The following is a 25,412-nucleotide window of genomic DNA, read 5'->3' as shown; positions in this document are numbered from 1 at the left end:
ATTACACACTTCTATAACCTAAGAATTGCTTAGCCAATTTGCATTATAGTCGTTGATACTGCATAATAAGCCTTGATATGTACTAAACCTGGGATTTTGAGGGGTTAGCCCAAATGTAATCAGTTAAGCAAGACAGGTTTAGTGTTTGGAGTTTGCTTCTTTAAATTTGTACTAGAGATTAATGCCTCTAGTAATGGCTAACAAATAATGAAGGTTTATAGCTGCCAAATTAGCAGCACGTTGGTACAGGAATAATTTAGTAAAAATCTAATTCACACACTTATTTTCCAATTAATCCAGAGGAGTCAATCAGCCAAGACATGTTTGGTGTCCAAGTTTTGCTTCTCTAGCTTTTAGACGGGAGCAATGAGGCTAACATTGCTAACAAATAGTGGAATTCCACACTTTTCAATTAATACCCTGAAACTTCTCTGAAAACACATTCGGATCTTCATTAAGGTCCTGTAGACTTGTTTACATGGTTTCTATCCATGTATGACATGCTGTTATCAATAAAAATAGACAAAAGTAAATCACATACAAAGACAGCAGTAGTAGCTATCTTGAAGCTCAAAGTATGTCTCTTCTTTTAGATAACAATTTGAAGATGTTTGAGGCAGGGTGTGGTGACTTAGGCATGTAAATTGCATGATGCAAAATAGTGGGACAAATGCTTTCTTTACATGTCAGCACAGGCCTTAATTACTAGGGGGCACTGGGTCGTTCTCACTCCCAAAACTAAAGAAAGGGGGGCAACACCTCCCCAAACCTAATGTAAAGCTCAAGAAAGGCTGTGGTAGTGAAACTGTTTAACTGAAATTTAACAGTAGGGATTTTAAGCTGATTTAGACATGTGCTTGTTTCTTTCACAAGATCGTTTCCCATCATGCAGGGTTGCCAGATATGCAGATTTTATATAGTTGGTGTACAGTTGTACATAGGCACTCAACAGTGAGAGAAGTGGCAGAAGAGTGCAGCGTTTACGCTGACCATTCTGAACCTGATGAAGGACAAACGTGCATGTGATATCACAAAAAAGAGATCTCTTCAAGGAGACACTGATATCTATTAATTAAAACAGTTTCTCCAAGCAAATAAAAGTATTCATGACTTATACGAGATTATAAAAAGTTATTAAATGTAGAGTTCATCTTAATATGCATTATATGTTTTACACCCTGTTTCAGATGTTTACATTTGGACATATATTGGTCAGCTTCTGGTGATTTTTAAGTAAACTTTCTGCTGTCTTGTTTCACTCTGTGAGACACTCTGTGTGTTACAGCTCGTCTTCGTTGGTCATTCATACAAACAGCAATTTTTCTGCTGAGCAAAGCAGCAAGAAAGTTCTATTGACGTGCTTTTACCAAATGGATAAACAAGACAAATCAATGGCTTTGCTCAGCATACCTTTGTTTACCCTCGACTTGTGCTTGATCGATAGTTTTAAGCCTGGTGGACCAAGTGGAAAATTGGTGTTCAGCACCAAATGTTAATTAGTATTTGGTTTAATAACAGTCCTGAATGAGAGAATCTGTGTTTTTTTTAAGGTTTTCTGTTTCATTTTCATTGATTTTTTAGCTTATTTCTCTGTATTTTGTTGTGCGATGTGCATGGCACACTGAAAATTTGGCTCCTTGTCTATTCTGTAAATACTGCATGCTTCACTGTGAGTTTGGGAGGCTCTGCTGCTCTGCTTGCGCTGTCTATGTGAAATCATGCTCCCCTTGCAGAATTAATCATTTTCCATTTTAAACATATACATTAACACTATGAGCAGATCACATATCATTTTCCTGGGACAACAGCAGTGCAAAGCAAACACATTAACTACTTTATCACAAAAGTGAATGATAACAAAAAACATATAAATGATGAATTATTTAAAGTATTAAATTAACATCCTCCCCCAAATTAAACATCTGTCATCAGATTAGGAAGTAAATTCATTTCACATTTACAATTCTTGTTTGTTCTTGTTTGCCCCCGCAATGTTTGCCCAAAGTTAGTGCCCATGTATGTTAGCTACATTAGTGATGTAGCTCCAGTGGGAAACTGAAGGCCAGAGTACATAAACAGGAGTCCTTGTAGTTGTCCTTGTAATGTTCAGAAAAAGAACTAGAGTAATGAAAACAAACTTGACTGAATGGGAAGAGAACACTTTAGAATCTTTCAATAATCAAACATGGGTTTGGCACACCTACCAAATGTTTGTGTTTGTTTGTGTTTCTTTAAATTTGTCCCACTACTGTATTCTCGCCTTCAGACACCAAGCATGTCTTGGCTAATCAACTACAAGTGCGTTACAATCTCAGAAAGAAAGGTATGACTCACTGGGGCAATAACCCTCTTATCACTAGGGTGGTGCCCTCAAGGGTTCATCTCACTACCTTTAGCCAGAAAACATAATTGTACCATAATCCATCAAAAGGATATTTTCTAAGTTGTACTGATTCCACACACACCCTGTCTTGTCTCTAGGCTTTTTATTTTATTGTTCTGCTTTAAAAGATTTGGTTATGAAAAGGTACAAATATGTACTTCCACTGGGAAAAACCCACTATTGTTCCTTTGAGGGTACATTTTCATTGTTTGTACATTGATGAATGAATCATGTACCTGCACAGAACCTTAATTTTTAACAGTGCAGAGGGTAAAACCATGAAAATCAGACATTTCACCGATCTATTTCTTTGATTTCTAGGATCCTCACATAGCTTTGCTCCTGAGCTGCAGTGCTCATGTGCTTGAGCGTGTCTGGAATGATTTAGAGGTTAGAGTAATCTTACCCCTATGTCTTTCTTGGACTTGACATATGTGCGAGTGCAAGGAGCTGGATTCCTATTGGCACAGCGCCCATGGACTGTGTACTTGCAGCCTGCAGAGGGAGAGAGAGGCAATTATGGAGTGGAAGCCGTACGGGAACAAGCCGTAATGCTGAGGGGTCAGGGCGAGTGACACTTACAGGTGCAGCACAGGCCCTGCTTGCGCAGTCCATATAGCATATTCTGACACACATTACAGTAGACAGGCTTGTTAAAATGCTTCATCCTCCACAGATGCTGTCCGTCCTTCTGAGTCATCTGAGAGGGGAGAACAGAAAGCACTTACAGAGGTCACAAAGGTCAACTACTAATTTCTGTGGCTTATGTGGACTGAAAAAAGTGATGCACTGAACATACTTGATTCAAATGTATTTATTTCCATGTACATAAAATATATAACATCTATACAATTTCATGTGCTTCATCAGTTTCATGTGTTTTCCTTACTTTTGGCTATGATTGTCTTGATATATGTTTTTCATGTGGACATGATGCACATATCTGAATCAAGGAAATCAGTGCATCACTATTTTTTAGCTATGTATTGATTCCTACTGCTGTAGTTGTTGTGGTTGGTGCACAAATCAGGCTTAATATAGCATTAGGCACATCACAATTATTACATAATCACCTGATAGCAATTTGAGCTGAGCACAATTATTTACATCGCAACAAACAGAATGTGAATATCTGCTGGCTTGAGGCAAATACACATAAAAAAGATAGAAATCATATGTTTAGACCAAACCAACAAAAGTTCTAACTTCTGACTGGTGCTATACCACCTCTAGGGGCAACAGTGAGTTTGTTTATTTGAGCTTGTTTTGTGTCAAATAACACAAACAAATAACAAGTTTCTCATTCATTTATTCAACAAAGGTTGTTGGCAAATATATGAGAACATGTAGAATCATTGGTTCAACACACAATTAGGGATAATCTGGAGGATTAATGTATGTGTGACCCTTCCCTATTTATAAAGCATCAACGTCAGGCTTCACCATCAAAATTGGGTCTTCATCACAAATTTTAAGCTCATGTCATGCCTCAGTCAAAGGAGATTTCACCAATTCACTGTTAGATAGTTAGTATGCAAATAAAGAAAATTCAACACCCCTGTTACCCATCCCAGAGGTGCCTGTCCAACAAAAATGCCTCCAAGAACAAGGCATATCATATTCTGGGAGTTTGCAAAAAACCCCAGGTTATTTTCTAAGGATCTGCTTCACACTGCATATCCATTAGAATGCTAACAGAAATTAGCTTTACTTTAGTGATGATAAAGACCAGCTAAGTGAAAGATTCCATTGTTAATGTTAGAACCAATGAAGGAGCAGGTAACGATGATGGCTCTGTAACTTGCTTCTCATTCTCCATACCTTCTTTCTACAGTAATTTCCTGGTCAGTGTCATATCAGAGGGGTTTCAAGGAAGTGACCTGATGGGAACTTGGCTTGCTGTGATGTGATGTAATTTTGAAAGTGAAAGTGGTGGTTTAGAAAAGTGCATTGTATTAATAAACTTTGGGCATGGCACGTTGTTTGAGGCTGGCTTTTAAATACTCAGGACTTGAGCCCCCAAGGCCCAACCCTAACAAAGCCCATGGTGAGAAATAAAACACTACAAATTGTCTTGATGTGAATAAAGTTAAATGTCACACTTTACTTAGAGCTGATAAACACAACATACAAGCTCTTAAAATGAAATTACAATGTCATATGTCTTTGAAAACAATCTATACTCTTAGTGGGCAGATGTGTTATTCATAATACACTCTGCAATCTGGAACTGACTTCTTTGGCACTGGCAATATAACATGTTAGAAACAGTACTTATAATGTGTTATGTATCAATCATTCATTATACAAAATAAACATGGCTATAGAGTGCAATTCATTTTTATAAATATATATAACCATATTAATAGTGCCTTATAAATTCTATAAAATGTTAGGAATGTGTTTATAGATCCTCACAGACATAGTATTTACCGAATGAGTGCATGGAATTGCAGCAGGGAGGAAGCCATTACCTCCCAGGAAGAATATTTCAAAGTTTCCAAAAGGCCAGCTATGACAGCTAAGGTGAAAATTGAATGTTATAGCTTAAATAAGAAACTTTATGACTGGCAAAAGCCAAACACAGCATTCCAGTATAAGAACCTCTTTCCAACTGTGAAACATGGTGGTGGCAGTATCACAGTTTGCTGCCAACGGACCACGACTGCTTGCTATCTGGATAGTATCAGGAAATGCTACAGGAGAATTTCAGGGCAGTTGTCTGTGAACTGAAGCTCAAGTGAAGTTGGGTTTTGCAGAAGCACCAATGACTTAAATACAAAAGTCAGTCTACCGAAGAATGGTTGAAGCAGAAGAAACATTGTTAAAGTCATTGCTTTACAAAGGGCTTGCACCACGTACTGAAAGCAAAGGTCTGCATGTTTTTGCCCACAAAGACATTTAGGGTCATGTTATTTGTTTTACTGGGTTGTCTTTTTCCATTGTTATGACTTACATTAAGTTTCATTCACATTTTAGTTCAGAATGTAGAAATTCTGAGAATTCTAAAATATTCATATTTATAAAATATTCATATGTATTTGATTATTAGCCGTTGGTTATATGTTCCTTCCACAACTTTGACAGTGGTCATAAATTTCACACCAGCACTGATGTGTGGGTGTCCAGGAAGGGGCTACAGAGACGTTGCGCACTGTTTAATTAAGCAATGGTTTTTTTATAGTGAGAGAACCTTTAACTTGTGTGAGTCAGAGAGAACTCCAGGCCACAGGACAGACAGACAGACAAACAGACAGACATGAAAGTGTAAGCCACCAAAATAAACTGTGACTAGCCCTGAGAGCCCACAGTGCACCCCTTCTCATCTCAAGCATTCACTGTTAGGTAGAAATAGACCAAGGGGGAAGTACCTAGGCTTGATATGTGGCTAAGCTAGAGGTTGGTGCTCACATCTCACACGCAAACAGAAAAGTCAGTGTCAGTGTGAATCACTAACTTAAAAACTAACAAACAGCACAACACAAAGGAGATAAAGGCCATAAAAATGCATTGTGATGGTTCTGAAGGTGGTGATTCAATTGCATTACTTTTCAAATGTTAATCAAGTGCAGTACTGTGTGAAAGTCAGAGACTTCATTTATTTAACTTCCATTCAAAACAGGCATTACCACATTTAAGAGCAAATCACACAGAGGCCTCAACAACTACATATCTACTACTACTTACATTTACTTTTCAAGTTTTACTGTGTCCATTCTTTGTCTTTATTACGGCTTCCATTCTTGTCAGGAGACTCAGTTTTTCATAGAAATATTTTTTCACACCTACAAAGTTCACTGGTTTTACTTTCCTCATAATCCAAGTAATCCCAAACACATTCAGTGACGATCATGTTTGGCATCTGGGGTGGTCAGTCCATTGTTCTGAGATCACCAGCAGCTTCTTTGTTGGAATTGCACGTCCTTTTTTTTCTATTTTCTTGACAGCTACACATCCTTTCAGACCCATAGCGCTGAGTTGTCTTCTTACATTGGAAGGATGGACAGAAACACATAGCTTGATTTTCTCTGAAAGCTTTAAGTGCTGTTTATCTGATGGGGAGGGTTTTGGTGGTCTACCAGATCTTATGGGTGGTTGTTAGAAGTCCCCTTTCCTATGTGGCAGTCATGGGCTGGAGGTGAGGGAACCAGCCTCGTGACCGGAAGGTTTCGATCCCCAGAGCTGACAGCACATGATTGAGGTGTCCTTGAGCAAGACACCTAACCCCCAACTGCTCCCCGGGTGCTGTGGATTGGGCTGCCCACTGCTCTGGGCAAGTGTGCTCACTGCCCCCTAGTGTGTGTGTGCTCACTAGAGGGTATGTGGTGTTTCACTTCACGGATGGGTTATTTCCCCATTGTGGGACTAATAAGGATCTCTTAATTAGTCAATTGCACTTAATCATTCTCAACTCTACGTTTGGAAACACCTGCTTATTTACTTTCTCCTTTCTTATACAAGTGGCTTGTATTAAATTAAATAAATAAAGGGTGGTGACTTTTTCACAATATGCACTGCATGAGCTACTTTTTTCAGCCAAAATATAATTCTCAGGTTATTTTGTTTGGCTACAGCTGTCTATGTTCTACTGTTCTGCAATTTTTACTCTGAATTTTACAAGTATAAATAATATAATTCACATCTGAGATTTCACAATATACCAATCAGTTCATGCTTCTGCAGTTTTACAGGCCAGGCACATAAAAGGGCAGTCCCGGTAACAACAACTGGGGGGGTCAAATTTTTGCAGAAGACTCCAAGGAAGTAGCATACAAGTTCAGAATAAACTGCTATTCTGAGAACTCTCACTTACAATAAGCTGCCAGTGAAGTCACAGATTAAACATACAGAAATGAAGCTGTGTAGCTATGTGTTAATGCATATGAGAATGGGTGAGAAACAGAAAAAACACGAAGAGGTCTGCTCTGGTGCTGTGGCAGTTGGACAAAAGTGTGAATGTTGTGCAAAAAAGTGTAAAATGTGATCTCAAAGGGAATGCCACTCAGTACAACTGATGTCATGTTTCTGTACGGCACTCACAAAAGTTCCCATGGAAAGTTAATCATTTCCACATCAATAAAACCTATGTCATCAAAACAGTCAGCTTCCTTACTTTTGGCAATTACTGATGTAATATATTTTATTTGTGTGGAAATTATGTAAACATTTGAAGAGGTAAATTCAGCCCACCACTTCTCGTCAGTGTCGTATGTCATGCCCAACTAAACCACTACTTCCCATCTCATAAACATCAAAAGGGGATGTGAGGAGTTTGGCTCTCGCTCACTGCCCACCCTTACAGTATCTGCCTCTGTTTTAGAGCAAAAGGGATTGTGAAGTAGAAATAATATAGGAAAAAGAAATGCTGATTAGAAGAGATCCATCAGCTTACTTTTCTGTGATTTTCCGTAGTAACATGCAGAAAATGTGCCAAAATAAAAACAAACCCTCTATTACATTGTTTTCATGTTGCTTTACCTCTTTTCTGAAAAACAATGCACGAGGATTTGCATTTGAAAACAAAATTCTGAATTCATGTCACGAAACGAAATACAATCTTCTTGAAAGGGCATGGCTATATTGCTTTACACCACACAGTACTTTAAACAGATTTTTCAGATTTTTTTTACGTTGGTTCACCTGTTTATTTATACTTCGAATGCATTTGCCTCATTTATATGCGAGTAAAACATTGAAATTAAGTGCACACATGAGATACCAATTAAAGAGTAACACATGAAAAATGTGCCAAAATGAAAAGGTTCCATTACACTGATTTAACATTGTTTTAAGCCCTGTACAGTGGAAAGCAGTACAGTTGTGCCTTATTACATTTCAAGCAAATTGCATTCAATTCTGAGAAGAATTCAGCGTTTCAGTTTGAAAATGCATTTTTTCAGTAAAGAAGTCAAGTGACGTGAAAACGTAATAGAGGGCTTGTTTTTCATTTTGGCATATTCTGCATATCCTGACTCTAGGCTTTGCCCCCTTGTGACAAATACACACAAACGTTAATAAAGTGATATGTAATAACAATTTCATGTTTCATGATTACAGTAACAATTTTTGTGGTTTCTTTTTATAAGTAATTGTCTTTTTAACCTGAAGATACAGTGGGCAGTCATGGAGGTCAGCTGGAGGTTAGGGAACCAGCCATGTGACCGGAAGGTCGCCAGTTCGATCCTCAGAGCTGAGAGTACATGAGTCAGGTGTCCTTGATCAAGGATGTCCTTGATTTTTTATTGTATTTAGTTGAAGCTCGTGCTCAGACTCTCAGGTGAATTTGGCCAATGCATCAAAGGCTATTGCACAAAGTTGTGGAGTCCATGCCAGGTTGAGTGTACGTTGTCATTAAAGCAGAAGGCATGTATACCAATTACTAAGAAATTCTGAAATTTTTATTTCATGCAAACATTTCAAAGATTATACTTTTCACTCAAGCTGTTATGGTGATAATATGATTTGTAATAAATAATTTGTATTAAAACCTGAAAAAGAGGCAAAATAGAAACCTTTTTACTAGTGGTCTTAGATTTTGGACCACACAGTCCATAAACAGAAACAACAGAAAGCATGAACATGATCTAGCATTCTTATGTCTGCGTGACATGAGCGTACATATAGGTGGCCTGAGACTTCCCCAGCACTGTACCTCTAATGAATAAATTTATGTGTAAGTGTGTGTGTTTATTTCCAGAAACACATATTGTGTATATGTATTTGTGTGCGTCTAACCTTCAGTCCCAGTAAGACCAGCAGAGGGACGTTATTCATCCCCCCCTCCACCCATTCATCCAGCGATACAGTTCCACTGCTGTCTGAGTCAATCGCTGTCATCATGTCCTTCAGCACCTGCAGAGAGAGGGGGAGAGACAGAGAGAGTGAGCATGGCGTAAGTGTGTGTCCTACCTGTATAGCTCACTGTAGTGATTTAGCTTGCTGAATGATTGAGGTCTAAAAACACAATAATAATAATAATAATAACATTTTTCAAGATACCTATAGTTAATGCCCAAAAGAATAACAGGATGTATGGTGTACATATGCTGCTAAAAAGTAAAAAAAAACGGTACTATCAATGTAATAAAATGCATTTGTTTGCCTGATAAAATTCAAAGCCTGCTATCATATTAAACATAAATCAAATATCCAAGTATCGAGAACCTTTCTTGTATCTACTTTTATTTAAATCAAATTTGTTGCTTTTATTCACAAACTCAATTTCAAAGAAGTTGGGACGGTATGTGGAATGCAAATAAAAACAAAGCAGTGATTTGACACAAAAACAGTACAAACACAAGATTTAATGGTTTACTGCATTTACAACACAACAATGTTAAAAACCCCATAGTATAAACACCATTCATCACTGGTTCCACAAGTCACGTCTGTACTATGCACAGTAGCGGTCATATGTAAATAACATAGAAATACTGCCAGCTTCTCTGGGCACAGGCTCATCTGAAATGGACTACCAATACACAGTGGAAATGTATTGTGGTTTGACGAGGCAAACTTTCAGATGTTTACAGAAATAATGGACGTTGTGTTCTCCAGGCCAACAGAGGGACCAACTGGATTGTTACCAGGGTGAAGTTCAAAAGCCAGGGTTATTAATCCCTGTAACATGGGTAACTTGCTTATCTGTGAAGACACCATTAATACTGAAAGGCATTTACACGTTTTGTAGGAACACATGCTGTCCTCCAGCTGATGTCTCTCAGGAACATCCATACTTACTTCAACATCACAATATCAAGCCACATTGTGCACGTGTTATAACAGCATGACTGCATAATTAGTGTGCAGGTGTTAGACCTGTCACCCACTGAAAACTTGTGGTGCCTTAAGAAGAAAATCTCGACTTCGAAGGCCCCATACAGTTTCACAGCTCAAGACATATATAGCAGAAGAAAGGCAAAAAAAATATGATTTCAACCCCCCCCCCCAAACAATTAATAATAGCCGTTAAAGGAAATGTGATGTAACTCAGTGGTAAATAAACCCCTGGCCTAACTTTTTTTTTATATGTTGGAGGCATCAGATTTAGCATGAGTATATATTTCTAAAAACTATTCATAACATGTACTATTTGTAATTGAATACAGGCCAAATAAAATGTACTAATCACTGCTTTCAGGTTTTACAAGCATTTCAGTACAGTTTTGAACTATTTTAGTCGACAGTCTTTTAGAGTAAATACTGGGAAGGAATTCTGATCAATTCTATCATCAAAGGTGGAGAAGATGCAGAAAAAATGTCGCACATTATGAAGATATTTCACACCTTCTGACAAACACAAACATACAGACAGGACATTTAACTCACAGGTCTGAGTTCTGACACATCCCAGCCTAGGTAGTCCGCTGCATGCATCATTTGGGCAATAATCCGGTCCACTTCCTACCGACGGGAAAGAGGAGATTTCACAAAGCTGATTAACAGGTTTTTCTCATCATTCATAAACATCTGATGGGGTCAAGTATGTTGTCCTAATAGAAAATGTGAAAAGCTTGTATTGCAATCTTCCACTAAAAGGCAGAGATAAAGGGTTAAATGTATCAGAACAGATGGCCACTCTACTAGACAATAATTGCATTTGCCCTGGGCAGCGTAAACATAATGCATATTTAATAAACAGCTCCAAAGTCAATCTCACCGAGTTGCCATTTCCTTAAATGCCTTTTCAGCTAAAACACCACTAAAAGTCCCAAAAGCCACTTACTGAACTGTCCAGGACTCCGTTGCCATCTCTGTCGTAAAGCCTGAAAGCGACTACAGGAAAAGAGATGGGATTTAGCTCTCAGTTTCTATGAGCTCATGGAAACAGGCACATGTTAAAACAAGTTAAAACTCACACTCCAGTTTGTCTCGGGGCTGCCCATCCTCCAGCAGGGAGAAATAACAGGACACATCCTTAAGAAAGACCTCCCCTTAGAGACGGGACAGAGACAAAACAATAAGCAGAGCCAACAAAATGGTGTTTACATTAATTAGAGAAATGTCCACAGTGTTAATAATTCATTGTGGTACATGAAACATGTAGAAAACATTAAGCAAAACTTTTAAAAGGTCAGATTAATCTTTTTTTTCTGCATGTTTCCCCTGAAAAGACATTCACTAAAACAGTAATAATTCATTTTTCCAAGATCTCTTTAGTCCTTACAATTAAACAGGCTTGACATATGTAAATGATCTCTTCCGACTGGCCTCACTGTACTGTGCTTCACTTAAAAAGCAACAAACTTAAAAAAATAACCTTCAGCCACTCCTTTGACACGTCTAGATACTTTAGAAGGTTGTGCTGATAAATCTGCTTCCTGACAGCCAGGAACAGCACAACGTTTTAAGTCCACCTGACCTTTTTTACAGGTTCATGTACCTGGTCATATTCATCATATCATATCACACCATTTAAAAGACAAAATGATTGTCTCTCTAATCTTCCACCAAAATGTACTAACTTTTGCTCTGCCTCTAAAACATCTTCTGATTTTTGATTACATCACTGTGCACCAGCAGGTGTGGAAAAATATGAACCAATAATATCATGATTCACCTCCTCCTTCCACTAGCCCCACCTACCATCGAAAGACAATAAAATAAATAAATAAATTGTAAAAATTAGCGGCTCAAAATTTTAGCAGCACACAGATGAATAGATTTAAAAACAGATTTTATTATTGAAAAATAGCCACAGGAAATCAGTAGGTTTTCATGTCAGGTGAGTAGCAGAGGTTCACTAGAGCTAATCAGCGCAACGCTGGATGCTGATGAGGACTCATCGTCTTCTACATGAGGTTTTTTCTCCTCCTTTGTTTTTTCGGAGAAATATCTTTGCATTGTTTCTGGTTCCAGCTTCAGCTACTGAGTTAGCCAAAAAGGTTAACAAAAATGCAGCGTCAGAGCCAGCCACGCTCTCTCCACACTGTCAGCAATACAATCGCTCAGTGTTGCTTGGGCAGCCCTTGAATGGTTGCTGAGTGAGTACAGTCAAGCAGCAAGTTTGACCAGATTGTGTGGTTCATTTTTAACAGCATGGGGGCCAGTATGACCCAGTGCCTAGCCAGTGTAGACTATATTTATTAACTAACATCACATGAGACAAAAATAATTGAATTTGGATATCCAAATTTGTTGGCTAAACCGGTTTTGCTCACTTGATGATTGGTGACCTGCATCTGTCTTTTCTTATCCACTAGACAAAACAGTTAACTTAGCCTAACATAAGCTCAGTTCACACCAAGGGTATGCTAAGCTATCATTTCAATAAAGTTTCATTGTCATGGTCATCCAAACAAAATGAGAAGGCACTTTCTTCTACCACACTTCTTTTTTATTGAGGTCCCAGTAACGTTATTTAAACAGAGTCATACAACATGGTAAACTCACCGCTTTGCCTACATTTTTACACAAATGCAACAGAACAAACCTTCCTCCACAGAAACCGGGGTCAGTGCAGCATGTTCCATGGGGCATGAGAATGTGTTTTCTGATTGGTTATTGCCACCTCATGTCACTGCTCATTTGCATAAAGTGAAGCAGGCTGAAATCCATTGCGTCACTTAGATTGCTTGGTTTGCGTTACCAGCGATTGCAGCACTGCTCGTTCAAAATGAATGATTTCCGACTGCTCTGTAGTTTTTGTCACTTCCTTAACAAGCTTGCCGATGCCCGAATGTTTTAAGATTAGTTTTTTTTTCATTTCTTGTGAAAACATTTTAGTAAATATTAGCATTTGCCTTTTTTTATCGCATCAAAGTGTGATGCAATATCCATACTGACTCGCAAGTACGAGCAAAACACTCACAGATTACAGTCCTGTTAAAATATAAAACTGGTGCTTCACTGAACTGTTAGCCTGTATACTATCTCTGTCTTCCCACAAAGAATCATAACAATTACCCATACAGTCATTTCAGTATTAAAATGCTGCCATCTCAAATGGTTAACCAAGCACCCGTACACATCCCCGTCAGCAACTCTGGGATGTGCAATCTGACTAATTGTGATATTCAAGTATCATAAACATAAAAACGGACTTTTTCAGAAAATGAAGCAAAAAATCTAGCAAGCAGAGGAAAATATTACTCAAAAACAGCCAAGGGACGTTGGTCATTGGGTGAGTAACAGGGGCTACCCCTTCAGATGAGCTAATGAGCGAACAAAGCTAACCAGCATCATGCTAACGTGGACTTTCACACAAGTTGTTTTCTTCTCTGTGGACGACATGCCAAAATGTTTTTTATCAGAGATATATTTATACTGTTTATGGACACAGTTAACATCAGCTAGAGTAGCTGGCTTCGTTTGCAATACAGCTGTGCTTTCTCTACCTTTTTTAGCCATGTCCTTAACAACACGTCCTTGGCCATACGCTCATGTTCAGGCACTTGTGTTTCAGAGTAGGAAAGATTAAAATAAAGCTAATTTAAGCAAAACCATCATGTTTCACTGGTTTGTAAGACTGTATATTTTCCTTTCCGGGATCTTCTTCTTTTTTCGGCTGCTCCCTTTAGGGGTCGCCACAATGGATCATCTGCCTCCATCTTGCCCTATCCACTGCCTCCTGTACTTTTACATCAAATTTTCCTTTCCGGGATAAAACGTAATAAATAGGAAAAAAACAGTCTGGTTCCATTGACTTTTTAAGTAAAGTATGTTTTTTTCCTTACCTTTTTATCTAAAGTTATCATTTTAGAAATACAAGGTTTTGTTCTGACATCAGCAATTATATATATATATATATATATATATATATATATATATATATATATATGCGAGATGAGTGAAGTTGCTGTCATGATAAACAAGAAGAGAGAGTGAAGGGAGAGACTCACTGGTCTGGTCTGAGGTTTGGAAAGATCTGAAGAGGCGCTGACAGAGATCCACTGGGAAATCCTCCACCTCCAGATATGTCTTCAGGAAGAGCCGGAAACCATGCTTATCGATGCACTAAGGACATGTGGAAGAGACAAACAGCGTCCTTTCAGTAATGAACCAACTGGAGTGCTTGTGCATACTCATTTATCACTATCGCTCTCACACACTGTGAATTATTCAACAGGTTCTATTTGCAACAGTATCTTGCTGTTATGTAATACAAAATGAACCCATTTGTCAGTGCTGTTTAAAAGCTGACACTTTTAATGGGTGCTTTAACCCTCTAATGCTGAGGCATAACAATAAGTGGTTCCATAACCATGCAAATCGCATCCTGAATGTAGGTGCACTCTCAGTCAGAATCACAGCGCATCCAACAATACAGGCAGCATGGAGTTTCTTTTACACAGTGATAGGAAACAGGGTAGCACACAGCAAGCTCCAATTCCACATGCTGATCCATTTTATTCACCAACGTGGACACGCAAACTAGAAAGTAAAGGTGACTAAAAATGCACAGGAATGAGCAGAACAATAACAGAGGGACTCCTGAGGGGAGTCTGATGAGGTGTCCCACTGGACTTGCACTACAAACCCAAACCTCGTTCTTTCTTTCAGCACAGAAACACTGCTGCTGTCCTCTTTCTGCGAGACATACTTAAACTTCAAAAGCCCTGCGGACACCTGTGCTCCTTTGGTGTAAAAGTGGAAAAATGATGACGCACACTGGAGCCCTGTCTCACACACACACACACACACATATACAAACTGGTTTGTTTTTATGCAATGTTGTGTGGTCATACATATCATCACTGTCGAAACAAAAATAATGCATCACCATTTCTGTCAATTGTATTTTTTGGCAAAATGTCATGGCAAATGGGTCACAACAAATGGTCCAAATTGACTTGTTATGTTAACTCACATTGAAAGTCTTAGTAAAGTTACTTTTTTTTTAAGATAAAAGGTTTTGTTCTGTCAGTGATGATACGTTCCATTCATATTACACATACAGTACTGTGCAAAAGTCTTCCCAAGACACATTTTCAAAATCTATTTATTTGTGTAGTATGTGTTTATTTGCTGAGAAAGGTGTTAATATTTGAAGAAACAAAATTTATAGAATATTAATTAATAATGATATATATATATATATAAATCCTTCACCTCTACTATAGCTTCCATTTACTTCCAGAGATTTACTCCAGTAGAGCAGTCTCATACTGTACACAGCACAGTATATGATGTATTGTCATAATAATATGTCCCATATATATTAAATAAATTATACCTATGTGTTTTGCACTTTGGCTTTAAACATTTGTCAAAACATTTGACCAAACATTAAATCCCACACTCACATTCCTCATATTCCACAGTCATATTTCTAAGCATGAGAAAGTTGAGCTCAGTGGAGTCAGATGACACAATAGCTGTCGCGCTCTGTGTACTGTATGTGGATGTGCTGAGCATGCGTATTTACAAAACAACTCTCATAGAGCCCTCAGAGCCCTAGCACAGCACTCACCGAAAACTGGATCTTAACGAGCATCTGTGCTTTTGTTTTTATTAAATGACATGTTAATTTTCTAAATTAAACTAAGTTAACACATCTTCTATAGAAAATGCACAAACGGTAGTGCATAATTTCTAAAAAAAAATGTGCCATAATATCTGCACAGGCTACATTTTATGTTTTGTTTCAATATGTTAAATTCAGCAAGTAAACAGCAATTGCAAAGGTTCAAATGTGTTCACTTAGGAAAAATTAGTTCACTTAGGAAAAAAGGGTTCTCAAAGTTTGGCACACAACTGTGCAATGAGACCACTAGTAAAAATGCTATTCTATTTTTTTAATAAATACAAGACTTCTCATTATAAATGAACAGCAAAACAATCAGAGAGAGAAGTAAAAGTTCTGAAATATTTACAATTTCAGAATTGATTTAGAGACACTGTTCACTCCACATGTAAAAATCTAAACCCTTTGTATAAAAAAAAATGTTGTATAAAAACCTTAACATTGTCAAGGTAACAAACTGCCTAAATTTGAACAGTGATATAGAAATAGTTGAATATTTCTTTCATTTACTTATCAGAAATTCTCTTTTTGTATTTCTTTCAAATCCCAAACATTTTTGTTGTTTATTTTCAGGTTTAAATAAGAAAAAATGTTAGACTTGCAATAGGATTATTCCCCAAATATTATTCATGGGGAAGTAATCAAGCACCTGTTTTAAATGTACACTGTCAAAAAAATGTACTGTGCAGGGACGTTTCATTAATCAAGGTACTAATTGGTACAAAAATGGTTTTAAGGTCCAAATGTATGCTTTAAATAAGTTTTTCTAAGTCTCAAATCTGTCGATTCAGACTGTAAATTGGATTTAAATTTAATGACTTACTCAAATATGTAATTTATGATGTAATCACATTATTACTTGGATACAACTATGTAATTAATCGAAGGATAGAAAATGAACACTAACAGCTATTCAGTGGGTATAATGATATGTATGATCATAGTGTTTTCACTAAAAACAGCCATTCTTGTGACAATCATGTACTGGTGAGGATCAAACACGAAGACATGTGTAGAAGCCTCGTGTCTGTGTGTGGGAGAGCTGTGCTCGGCCACGCGCTGCCACACACACAGGAAAAGAGGAGTCCCTTCTGAGTGGTGGTCTGCCAGAATGAAAAGGGCAGGCAGTGTGTTGTGAAGCGTTTGACACTGGCAGCCCCTCTCTCACCTCTCCATGTCTGTACTGCGCCAAGCGGCCATCTGCATCAAACTCCCTCAGCACATCTTTCACCTTCAAACTGCAGTCTGTAAACACAGAAAGAGAGAGAGAGAGAGAGAGAGACATCAGCTTTCAGACTACACTGAAAAAGTGATGCATCATGAATTTTGTTGTTTTTGTAGATATTTGTAGACAAAAAGCACCTTAAACAGCTGACACAATCAGGCTTGGGTATAAAAGGAACTCCAGGAAGGGCCTAGTCCTTTATGAGGAAGGATGGGTCGCTTTGCCAAATATGACAGTAAATAACCCAACTGTTACTCAGCGAGTGATTGCAAAGAATTTATGGTGCATATTATCATCAAAAGATTCACAGAAATCTGTGCATAGAGGCCAAGGCTGAAAACCACAACTGACTGAATGGCCGTAACCTTCAATTATTCAGAGGGTGTTGCATTAAAAACTAGCACGCTTTTGGAGATGGAGATCACCACATGGCTTGGGAACACTTTGATAAACTGTTGTCAATAAACACAGTAAACACAGTTAACCCCTTGAATGGCCAGGGCCTTCTGGTGGGCCCAAAGTTTTATTACACACTGCTATAACCTAAAAATAGTTTAACTAGTTTGCACTGAATAATCCTTATGTAATAACACTGGGATTTTAAGGGGTTAAGACTGTACTATGCACAGCAAAGCTACATATCAACAATGCCCAGAAAGGCCACTGACTTCTCTGGGTTCGAGTTCATCTGAAATGGACTGATACACAATGGAAACATGTATTGTGGTCTAACGAACCAAGCTTTCAGATGGTTTATGGAAATAATGGTCAAAAAAGAAAAAGACCATGCAGACTGTTAACAGCATACAGTTCAAAAGCCAGAGGCTATCATGTTAGAAGGAATGAATGGGTAACTTGCACATCTATGAAGTGTTAGAAATTCAGCAGAAAGAGTCAGGAGACTGGAGCTTCAGCGTTGACTGGAGTTTATTTCCACATACAGAGTATGGGTAAATCGTGGTCGATCAACGGTCAATCAGCAGGAACAGGAGTCTAGTCTTATTCACGTGCATGCAGACGATCATAGCAGTATGTGTGTCACCAGTCTAGTCTGGTCAGCAGTCCATTCTAGTCTGGTCAGCAGTCCAGTCTAACAAGAATATTTTGGAAGGACCTTAGGTACATTGAAAATTAAGGAGGAGCCGAAGGACTTAGAGGGGTAAGGAGGGGTTGTAGTTGGGGATACGAATAGAGATCTAAGGGGTAGAGATAAGGGGGTGTGATGGTATCATCTTAAGGTTGTGAGACAAAGGGTCATTTGAATACAAAAATAGGGAGGGGACAAGGTGAGAGTGTGATAGTTGTCACCACTTCGGCAAGCAAAAGACCATTTGCTAGAACAGGAAAACAACATACATTGAGAATATTTTCTCTCAGAAGGCAAACTCTGAAAGATATTTTCACAATTTACAAATGCTGCCTTCTAGTGGGACACATGCTCCTGTGTTGTTTTTGGCATCAAATTTGGAATGAGCCTATATTTACAAAAAAGTTAATATGCTAAAATATCAAATATGTTTTTGTACCATTTTCAAACATAAGATTGCAGAAATAACATATAAAACATATAACATAAGCATATATATTTCACAAACATTTAAGTTAAAATTTGTGACATGCTGTTTCTTTTTTTTTCTTCTTTTAAAAAGACAAACTATTTATAGAGAATAATATTTTTGTAGAAGTACTGTCATGTAGTTTTTTTAATCCCAGTTCTACATTGCTTTAATTTGTTCTACAATACTTGTACCTTTTCTGGCACCAGTGCTACCTGCTCAAAAAGTGTGGTGTGTGCTCTGCACAGAGAATATAGCAGAATATAGTCATTCACTTCCATCACGTTTTAAACAGACTAAATCTAATAATGTATCATTGTGTGTTTCAGATTCAAAAAATGTACATCTTTTCAATATGAATAGCATATTTTACAGCATCCCAGTTTTGTCTTTCTGTTTACTGGACATTTAACATAATAGACTATTCATTTTGAAATGATATGCACAGTTGGATCAATCCATCGCATTTTTAGTGCATTAGAGAATCAAATATGCTTCTTTGAAACTCTGACATGAAGCTACTGGCTAGTTTTTTCTCTCCCATCACACACACAGCAGTGAGCACATTCACACATCAGTGCTGCTGAGAGGAGTGTGAGGCTAAGGCTGAGCAGAGCAGTGCGTGGGTGAGCGAGACTCACAGTCTATGTACTGCTGCAACTGGATGAAATCCACCGGACTCAACTCCTTCCCCTCCGGCTCCACAGAGTCCGACATCCTGCCAGCAGCCTGAGAGAGAGAGAGAGAGAGATGAAGAGAAGAGATTGAGAAAAAGTTCATAAGATAAAATAATTTTTTCTACAGAGAGGGTGAGAGAGACAAATGACAAATAGAAAGAGAGAGAGAAACAGGGAGTAAGATAGAGAAAGAGATGAAGGAATGAAAGAGAGGGAGAGAGAAAGTGTGAGAGATGGAGACTGAAAAAAGCACAAGATATATATTAAGACAGAGAGAAAGGGTTGAAGAGAACGTGAGAGGGATGGGAAAAGAGAAAGGAGAGAAAAAGACGAAGGGGAGAGAGAATGCAATATAAAACATCAGTTATATTTATGTACAGAGAAAGAATGAGAGAGAGAAGGAGAGGGACAGAGATATTACAAGAGAGGGAGAGAGAGAAATAGAGAGAGCGAAGGAGTCAGATAAAGAGGGGGAAAGAGACAAATAGAGAGGGAGAAAGACAAATAAAGAGACAGAGAGAGAGAAATAGAGAGAGAGAGAGAGAGAGAGAGAGAGGGTTGATCATTTGATTTCAGTACACATGAAGAGCTGAAACCTCGTTCATAATCGCATTTCTGGCACTACAACCGACAATCAAATACGGAAGTGAAGTCTTCATTAAGCACTGAAGGAGAAATGAGCTCAGATGTAACATGACTAACAGCGCGTTTGCGTCCTGTGATGATGATGCAAATTGAATCACTGGAATCATCAGACGGTACAGATCTCAACACGTACAGACGCCGCCTTCACTTATCATCCCTGAGCGAAGGGGAGCAGGAAAAAAAAAACGTGAAAAGCAAAGGTGGACAATATGAATCACGATTGTTTCTCTGAGGTTTGTGATGGAGGTGACACAGACAGGACGCACCAGAAAAACAACACTGCCAAATTATAAAAGGACTAGAGAAAAGCAGTAGTACATAAACTCTTCTTATTTAATAACAGCAAAAGCTAAGCATTTCAGAAGGACGAGAAGACAAGAAAAATCACAAACATGGTAAAAAAGAAAACAATGTCCAATTACTGTACTGCTTATTGTTTACAGGATCTCTGTATTTGGTCTAAATCTATTTTTTTTTGTGACACATGCAGTTGTTCAGTGTTCTTACAATACTGATTAGTGTAGCACTCAAGAAGACTACTCACTAGAACAGAGTCTAAGATAAGACCCATCAGGGAGTGGTTCAGACTGGGACATGACTGAGATGTTTTTCAGAATACGAGGCAAAAAGAAGGAAGCCGGGAAAAAACTAGTTAATTATAAATCCTTTACCATTAATTAAACATGATATATACTAATAAACAATATTATATTGTATAAAATGTGCTGTAAAATATGACATTAAATTATACATAGCCTGAAAAAAATTATTATTATTATTATATTAATCATTATTAATACTTTTTACAGTGGCATTGCAACTTTTGCTGGTAAATGATAGTTAAAGTTGATTACTTTCTGTCCTTCCTCTTTAATTTAACCATGTGGAGAAAAGTCTGTTTTATTCTGTTTGAAGGTTTGTTGATATTTAGTAAAGACAGAAAAAGATCATGAAAAGACTGAGACCAGACTCGAGTACTACAACACTAGTAATGACGATGCCCATAATATGGCATAATTTGTAAAGACAGCACTTTTAAACATACTGCTAAAAAAACAGTAAAAGGTCTGGCAGTAAAGTTCAGTGTCTCGCACTACTTTGCACAAACCTACTAACACACTTCTGGCCCCAGATGGCATCGCTGAGATTCAAACCCACCACTTCCTGATGACTGGATGAACCCCAGCTCTTACTTTAATTACACTGACTGTTATTTCACCTTATATTTCTGCACACTTACATTAAAATGAGCATATATTACAGCCATCGTCTGTTTTATATATAAACAGCTGTGCGCATGTATTGAAACACATCCTCATCAGAAAACACACTACTGTACATTTTAATGCACAATTAGTTTATTTACTGAAATAAAGTGAATTGGGAGAAAATGAAACATAAAATGATAAACACAATGTTATTATGTTAATAACATTAACAGAGACTATGCACTAAAAAGAGCAGAAAATGGCATATTCAGGCTTGTTCTGTGTAGAGGATGTGTTGACTCACTTTCATTTAGAAAATCAACAGTAGAAAAGTATGAAAGTGATGGAAAATAAACAAATGCATTGTTGCCGAGTGAATACACCCTTGGATCTCCGAAACAGTAGGCCTACTTTTACAGGAGGGGCAAAAAACACTATCAACTTTTGACATAAGTTAATGTAACTAATTTCTATCCAGAATCATTTTAGACTATTTCTATTGATCCATTCACAGCGAAGTTCTGACGATGGATAAACAGAAGCAGGCACTTTCAAATCATGTGAAAAAAGAATACATACATTTAAAGCTTTTTTCAAACAGCAGAGATGTGAACACTGCAATTTTCTGTAATAATATCTCACTGCAACTGAAACTGTTTTCAGGAACATCTGAACATGAGCATGTAGTCGCAATACTGGTTTGGTAGCTCCACTTTCCCAAAAACATCTGTGTTTAATGGATTAGATGTCTGCCAGCACAAATAAAGAACCCTATTATAATATAATCTTTAACCATGGTGCCATATTGAGGAAACAAATCTCACTTTTTTGGTTCAAACAGGCTTCATAAGTAGCACTGAAAATATTGTTAAGTAACAGCAAATGACAGCTTTTTTATAAGTAGATTTTGTTACTGTTATTTTACAGGTCCTGTATTTTCCCATATTCTTAAAAAATGGAAAAATCATACAATTTACAGTATGTTAACAGTTTTTTTACAGTACATAAGCTTATACAACAGTGAGTGACAGTGTAAGTCTTAGGGGTGTTACGATATACGATATTCATAAATCAATATCATGACAGTGATGTCACCATTCAATATGTCAGCGGTTGAATGTTCATAGAAGTATTCAGCATTGTAAATGTACCAAGACACATCAGTCTGCTTTCTCAGCAGCACAGAAACACTAAACCGCAGCCATGCTTTATGTTTATACAATGTTACATGATACATTACGATATAATGAGATTCACACAATCCTATGACACATTGTATTGTTACATCTCTCTATAGTAAGAATATGTAGGAACATATATGAATATAGGAGCATTGACTCTCTCAAAGAATGTTTGATGGTCAACTAGGAACACTCACTCTGGGTGAAGACTGTACTGTTTGTGTATGACACAAGGATATCTGCTCCGGGCCAGATGGGCACATCCGAACATCCGTGCTCAATAAACGAAATGTGTGCGTGTGCCTGGGTCTCATCTGCGATGGGAAATGGATCAGTCTAGCGATGATAAAGGGCTTCTGGCTCACAGAGCTGTCCAGGGACGCGCTGCAGAATGTTGCAGGGCTAAAGACTCACTTCACTTCCTACCCATTCCTCTAGGGAACTCCAAAAGAAGCTACTGGGAACTAATTGCCATTCAAATGGGTGACCCACTTAAGAACAGTGCTGATGGCTTCATCTCCTGCCTCGTATTGTTTATGTAACTTCAATTGCTGAACTTCAGCCTTATAACAAGAACCATACTATAAATACTTCAAGAGAAGACATGCACTGTCTGTCAAAGGTTTTAGAGCACCTACTTTCTTAAAGAGGGCTCTTTCGTGAAGGCAGCAGTTATATATAGAACCAAAACAACTCAAAGAACCATTTGAATGCTTAAAGGCTACAGATCATAGAAAACCAAGTAGTTTTCTTGCTTTTTTAAAATCAAATAATGTGATAAACACTCATTTGTGATGTCACAAGAAACAACACACATATATTCAACCTAAAGCAGTTTAGCTCCACCCATTCATGCTAAACTGTTTCATCTTGAGGTACAGGACAGCTAATCGTAACAGAGCTCAGTCTGACCCATTATAAAAAGAGTTTTATTACTGTCACAGGTCATAGAACCTTATTTTGGTCTGTAGAACCATTTGCTGAGTACATTTATTTAATGTTTAACAAATAAATCCTCGTTATTCAGGTATTAAGACTTCAGCTACTACTCCAAATTATTCACTAACTACTATGAAACTAACATGCAGTCATGAGAGTAGAGGAACTGATCCCCGGTTTAAAAGGTTAAAGACTATCCAGGTCAGCAGCACTCAACCCTTTCAGGTGTTTCAACCAGCTTTAGGCCAAAAGAGTTTCAGTAAGAGCTTTTAGCATTGATATGGAAAAGAAAAGCGTTAAATCATTATTTAGACAAAATGAGTTATTATTATTATTATTAATTATTGCCAGGATTTCACAATATTCAAACCAAGTTAAGGAATCAACTTCTTAACACATTTTCAGTAACAACACAGTAAATTAATGTAAGGTACAAAGCATTAAAACATTATGAGATATGATGCTTTCAAAGGCTGTTTTACAATTCAGTTTTTTGGTATTATACCAAAGATTTAAGACTTTTAAGCTGCTTACTGTTTAATACTGGAACAGTGATGTATTGACAAAAATGTTGGCACTGTGAGATCTAAGTTTTTGGTCACATTTGGGTAAATTATAAGCATCTTTAAAATGTCAGTAATATGTGTATTTATATTTTAAAAATGTATATTTATAATATTTGGCACACATCCAGTACAAAACATGGTGAATAAATATATTCACGGATATATTTTAATTAGCATATTTTTAGGTCTGGTAAAATGAAAAAAACTTAAAAACATGATTTGTTATGTAAATTTCAAGAAGGTTACTGATTACTAAGATGTATTACTTCTACAGTATTCTAACTGTAATTTATAACATCTTATATCTTAGTGAAAGTGTATAACAGAATACAGCTAAACCTTTGTAATCGTGTGGATGGTGACTGTAGAGTCACAGCATGCAGTTAATATGTGGCTGTTGTTTACTGTTTATATGATACACCACCTTACAGTATAAGTAATGCATCCAGTAGCCAATAATTTACAGTAATTTTACTGTGAAATTTTTGAATGCCCTTTAATGGACATGAAATTGAGTGTTGAACCTGAATACGTACAAAGCAGCAGCAAATAGTTGCTTTATGCTGACAAACCCTCTGCATGAACTGTTTCTTACCCAACAGAAAAGCAACAAGAAGAAAACTTAAATGTGACGTTTATTAGAAGACAGTTTATTTATTTAATTCAACATCAAGCTAGCCATTTCTTTTTAGCCATCACTTATCAAGCAGATACAGTAGCTCATGTATTTAAACCGAGCAGTGAATGGACTGTGCATGTTTGCGCAGCAGCAAGGTTTCCAGCCTCCTCTCCAGGGAGCAGAACAGACAGAAAAGTCAGGATTGAACGCCCACTCCTAGCGTGTCATGTGAGTTAACAAAGGGTCGCGGCGGCCCCGCTTAATTCCCTCAAAAGGTTAGCTCAGTTGCCTAGCAGCTTTGTTTATGCGGCCTGCTCCATTGGGTGGGTGGCAGAGGGGGCAAAAAAGTTAACCCAATACCAGGACTGTTTGCCCCTGACAAAAGGGGGAATTAGCAAGAGCGGGTAAGTGAAGCATACTGTATAGGTTTCATTTTTAGCAAGGAGTTATGAAGCATGAGACACGTATCTCATGAAGTTGTGCTCTGCACAGCAGCGGTGTTTCACTATTAGGCCTGACTGATATGAAAATGTCTGCCCATAATACCGAAAATCAATTTTCAAAACACAAGGTCCATGTAGAGGTGGGCAATATGGCTAAATGTCATAATATTTCAGGATGTTTTTTACGACATGATATGTCACAATATTCATTTTTTCTGACATCTGATCAAGACGGAAGAGACAAAGCAAGCCCACATTTTAAAAACAGTATCAAAGAATTATAAATTCAATTATTGGCATTCAACATTTCACACACTGCTGCACTAAATCCAAATAAAGAGGACATATTTCGCTCATTTTAATCAAACAGACCCACGACATGCTCAGAACAGACATTTTATGATGGAATTTAATCACAATAGCAATAAATATTGTCATATATATTCAGATATAGAATGGATCTATTTTGGATGAATTATTATTGAGAAAACCAGCACATTTACAT

At 37.5% G+C, this 25,412-nt stretch overlaps 1 protein-coding gene across 1 annotated transcript in view; it reads right to left on the bottom strand.

The window, feature by feature from the left end:
- Positions 1–25,412, bottom strand: part of dgkaa (diacylglycerol kinase, alpha a) — a 69,912-nt gene that overhangs the window by 24,673 nt on the left and 19,827 nt on the right. The window contains exons 2-10 of the mRNA XM_017706978.2: positions 19,271–19,358; positions 17,017–17,093; positions 14,224–14,338; positions 11,242–11,316; positions 11,109–11,158; positions 10,712–10,786; positions 9,119–9,235; positions 2,966–3,083; positions 2,790–2,878 (exon numbers count right to left, since the gene is read on the bottom strand). Coding sequence (XP_017562467.1) covers positions 2,790–2,878; positions 2,966–3,083; positions 9,119–9,235; positions 10,712–10,786; positions 11,109–11,158; positions 11,242–11,316; positions 14,224–14,338; positions 17,017–17,093; positions 19,271–19,346 — 792 coding nt within the window. The 5' untranslated portion in view covers positions 19,347–19,358. The remainder of the gene's footprint in view (positions 1–2,789; positions 2,879–2,965; positions 3,084–9,118; positions 9,236–10,711; positions 10,787–11,108; positions 11,159–11,241; positions 11,317–14,223; positions 14,339–17,016; positions 17,094–19,270; positions 19,359–25,412) is intronic.

Source organism: Pygocentrus nattereri, chromosome 9 (genome assembly GCF_015220715.1).
Source record: "Pygocentrus nattereri isolate fPygNat1 chromosome 9, fPygNat1.pri, whole genome shotgun sequence".
Taxonomy (NCBI): Eukaryota; Metazoa; Chordata; class Actinopteri; order Characiformes; family Serrasalmidae; genus Pygocentrus; species Pygocentrus nattereri.
The sequence above is the reverse complement of the archived record's forward strand: the minus strand, read 5'-3'. Positions and strand labels throughout refer to the sequence as shown.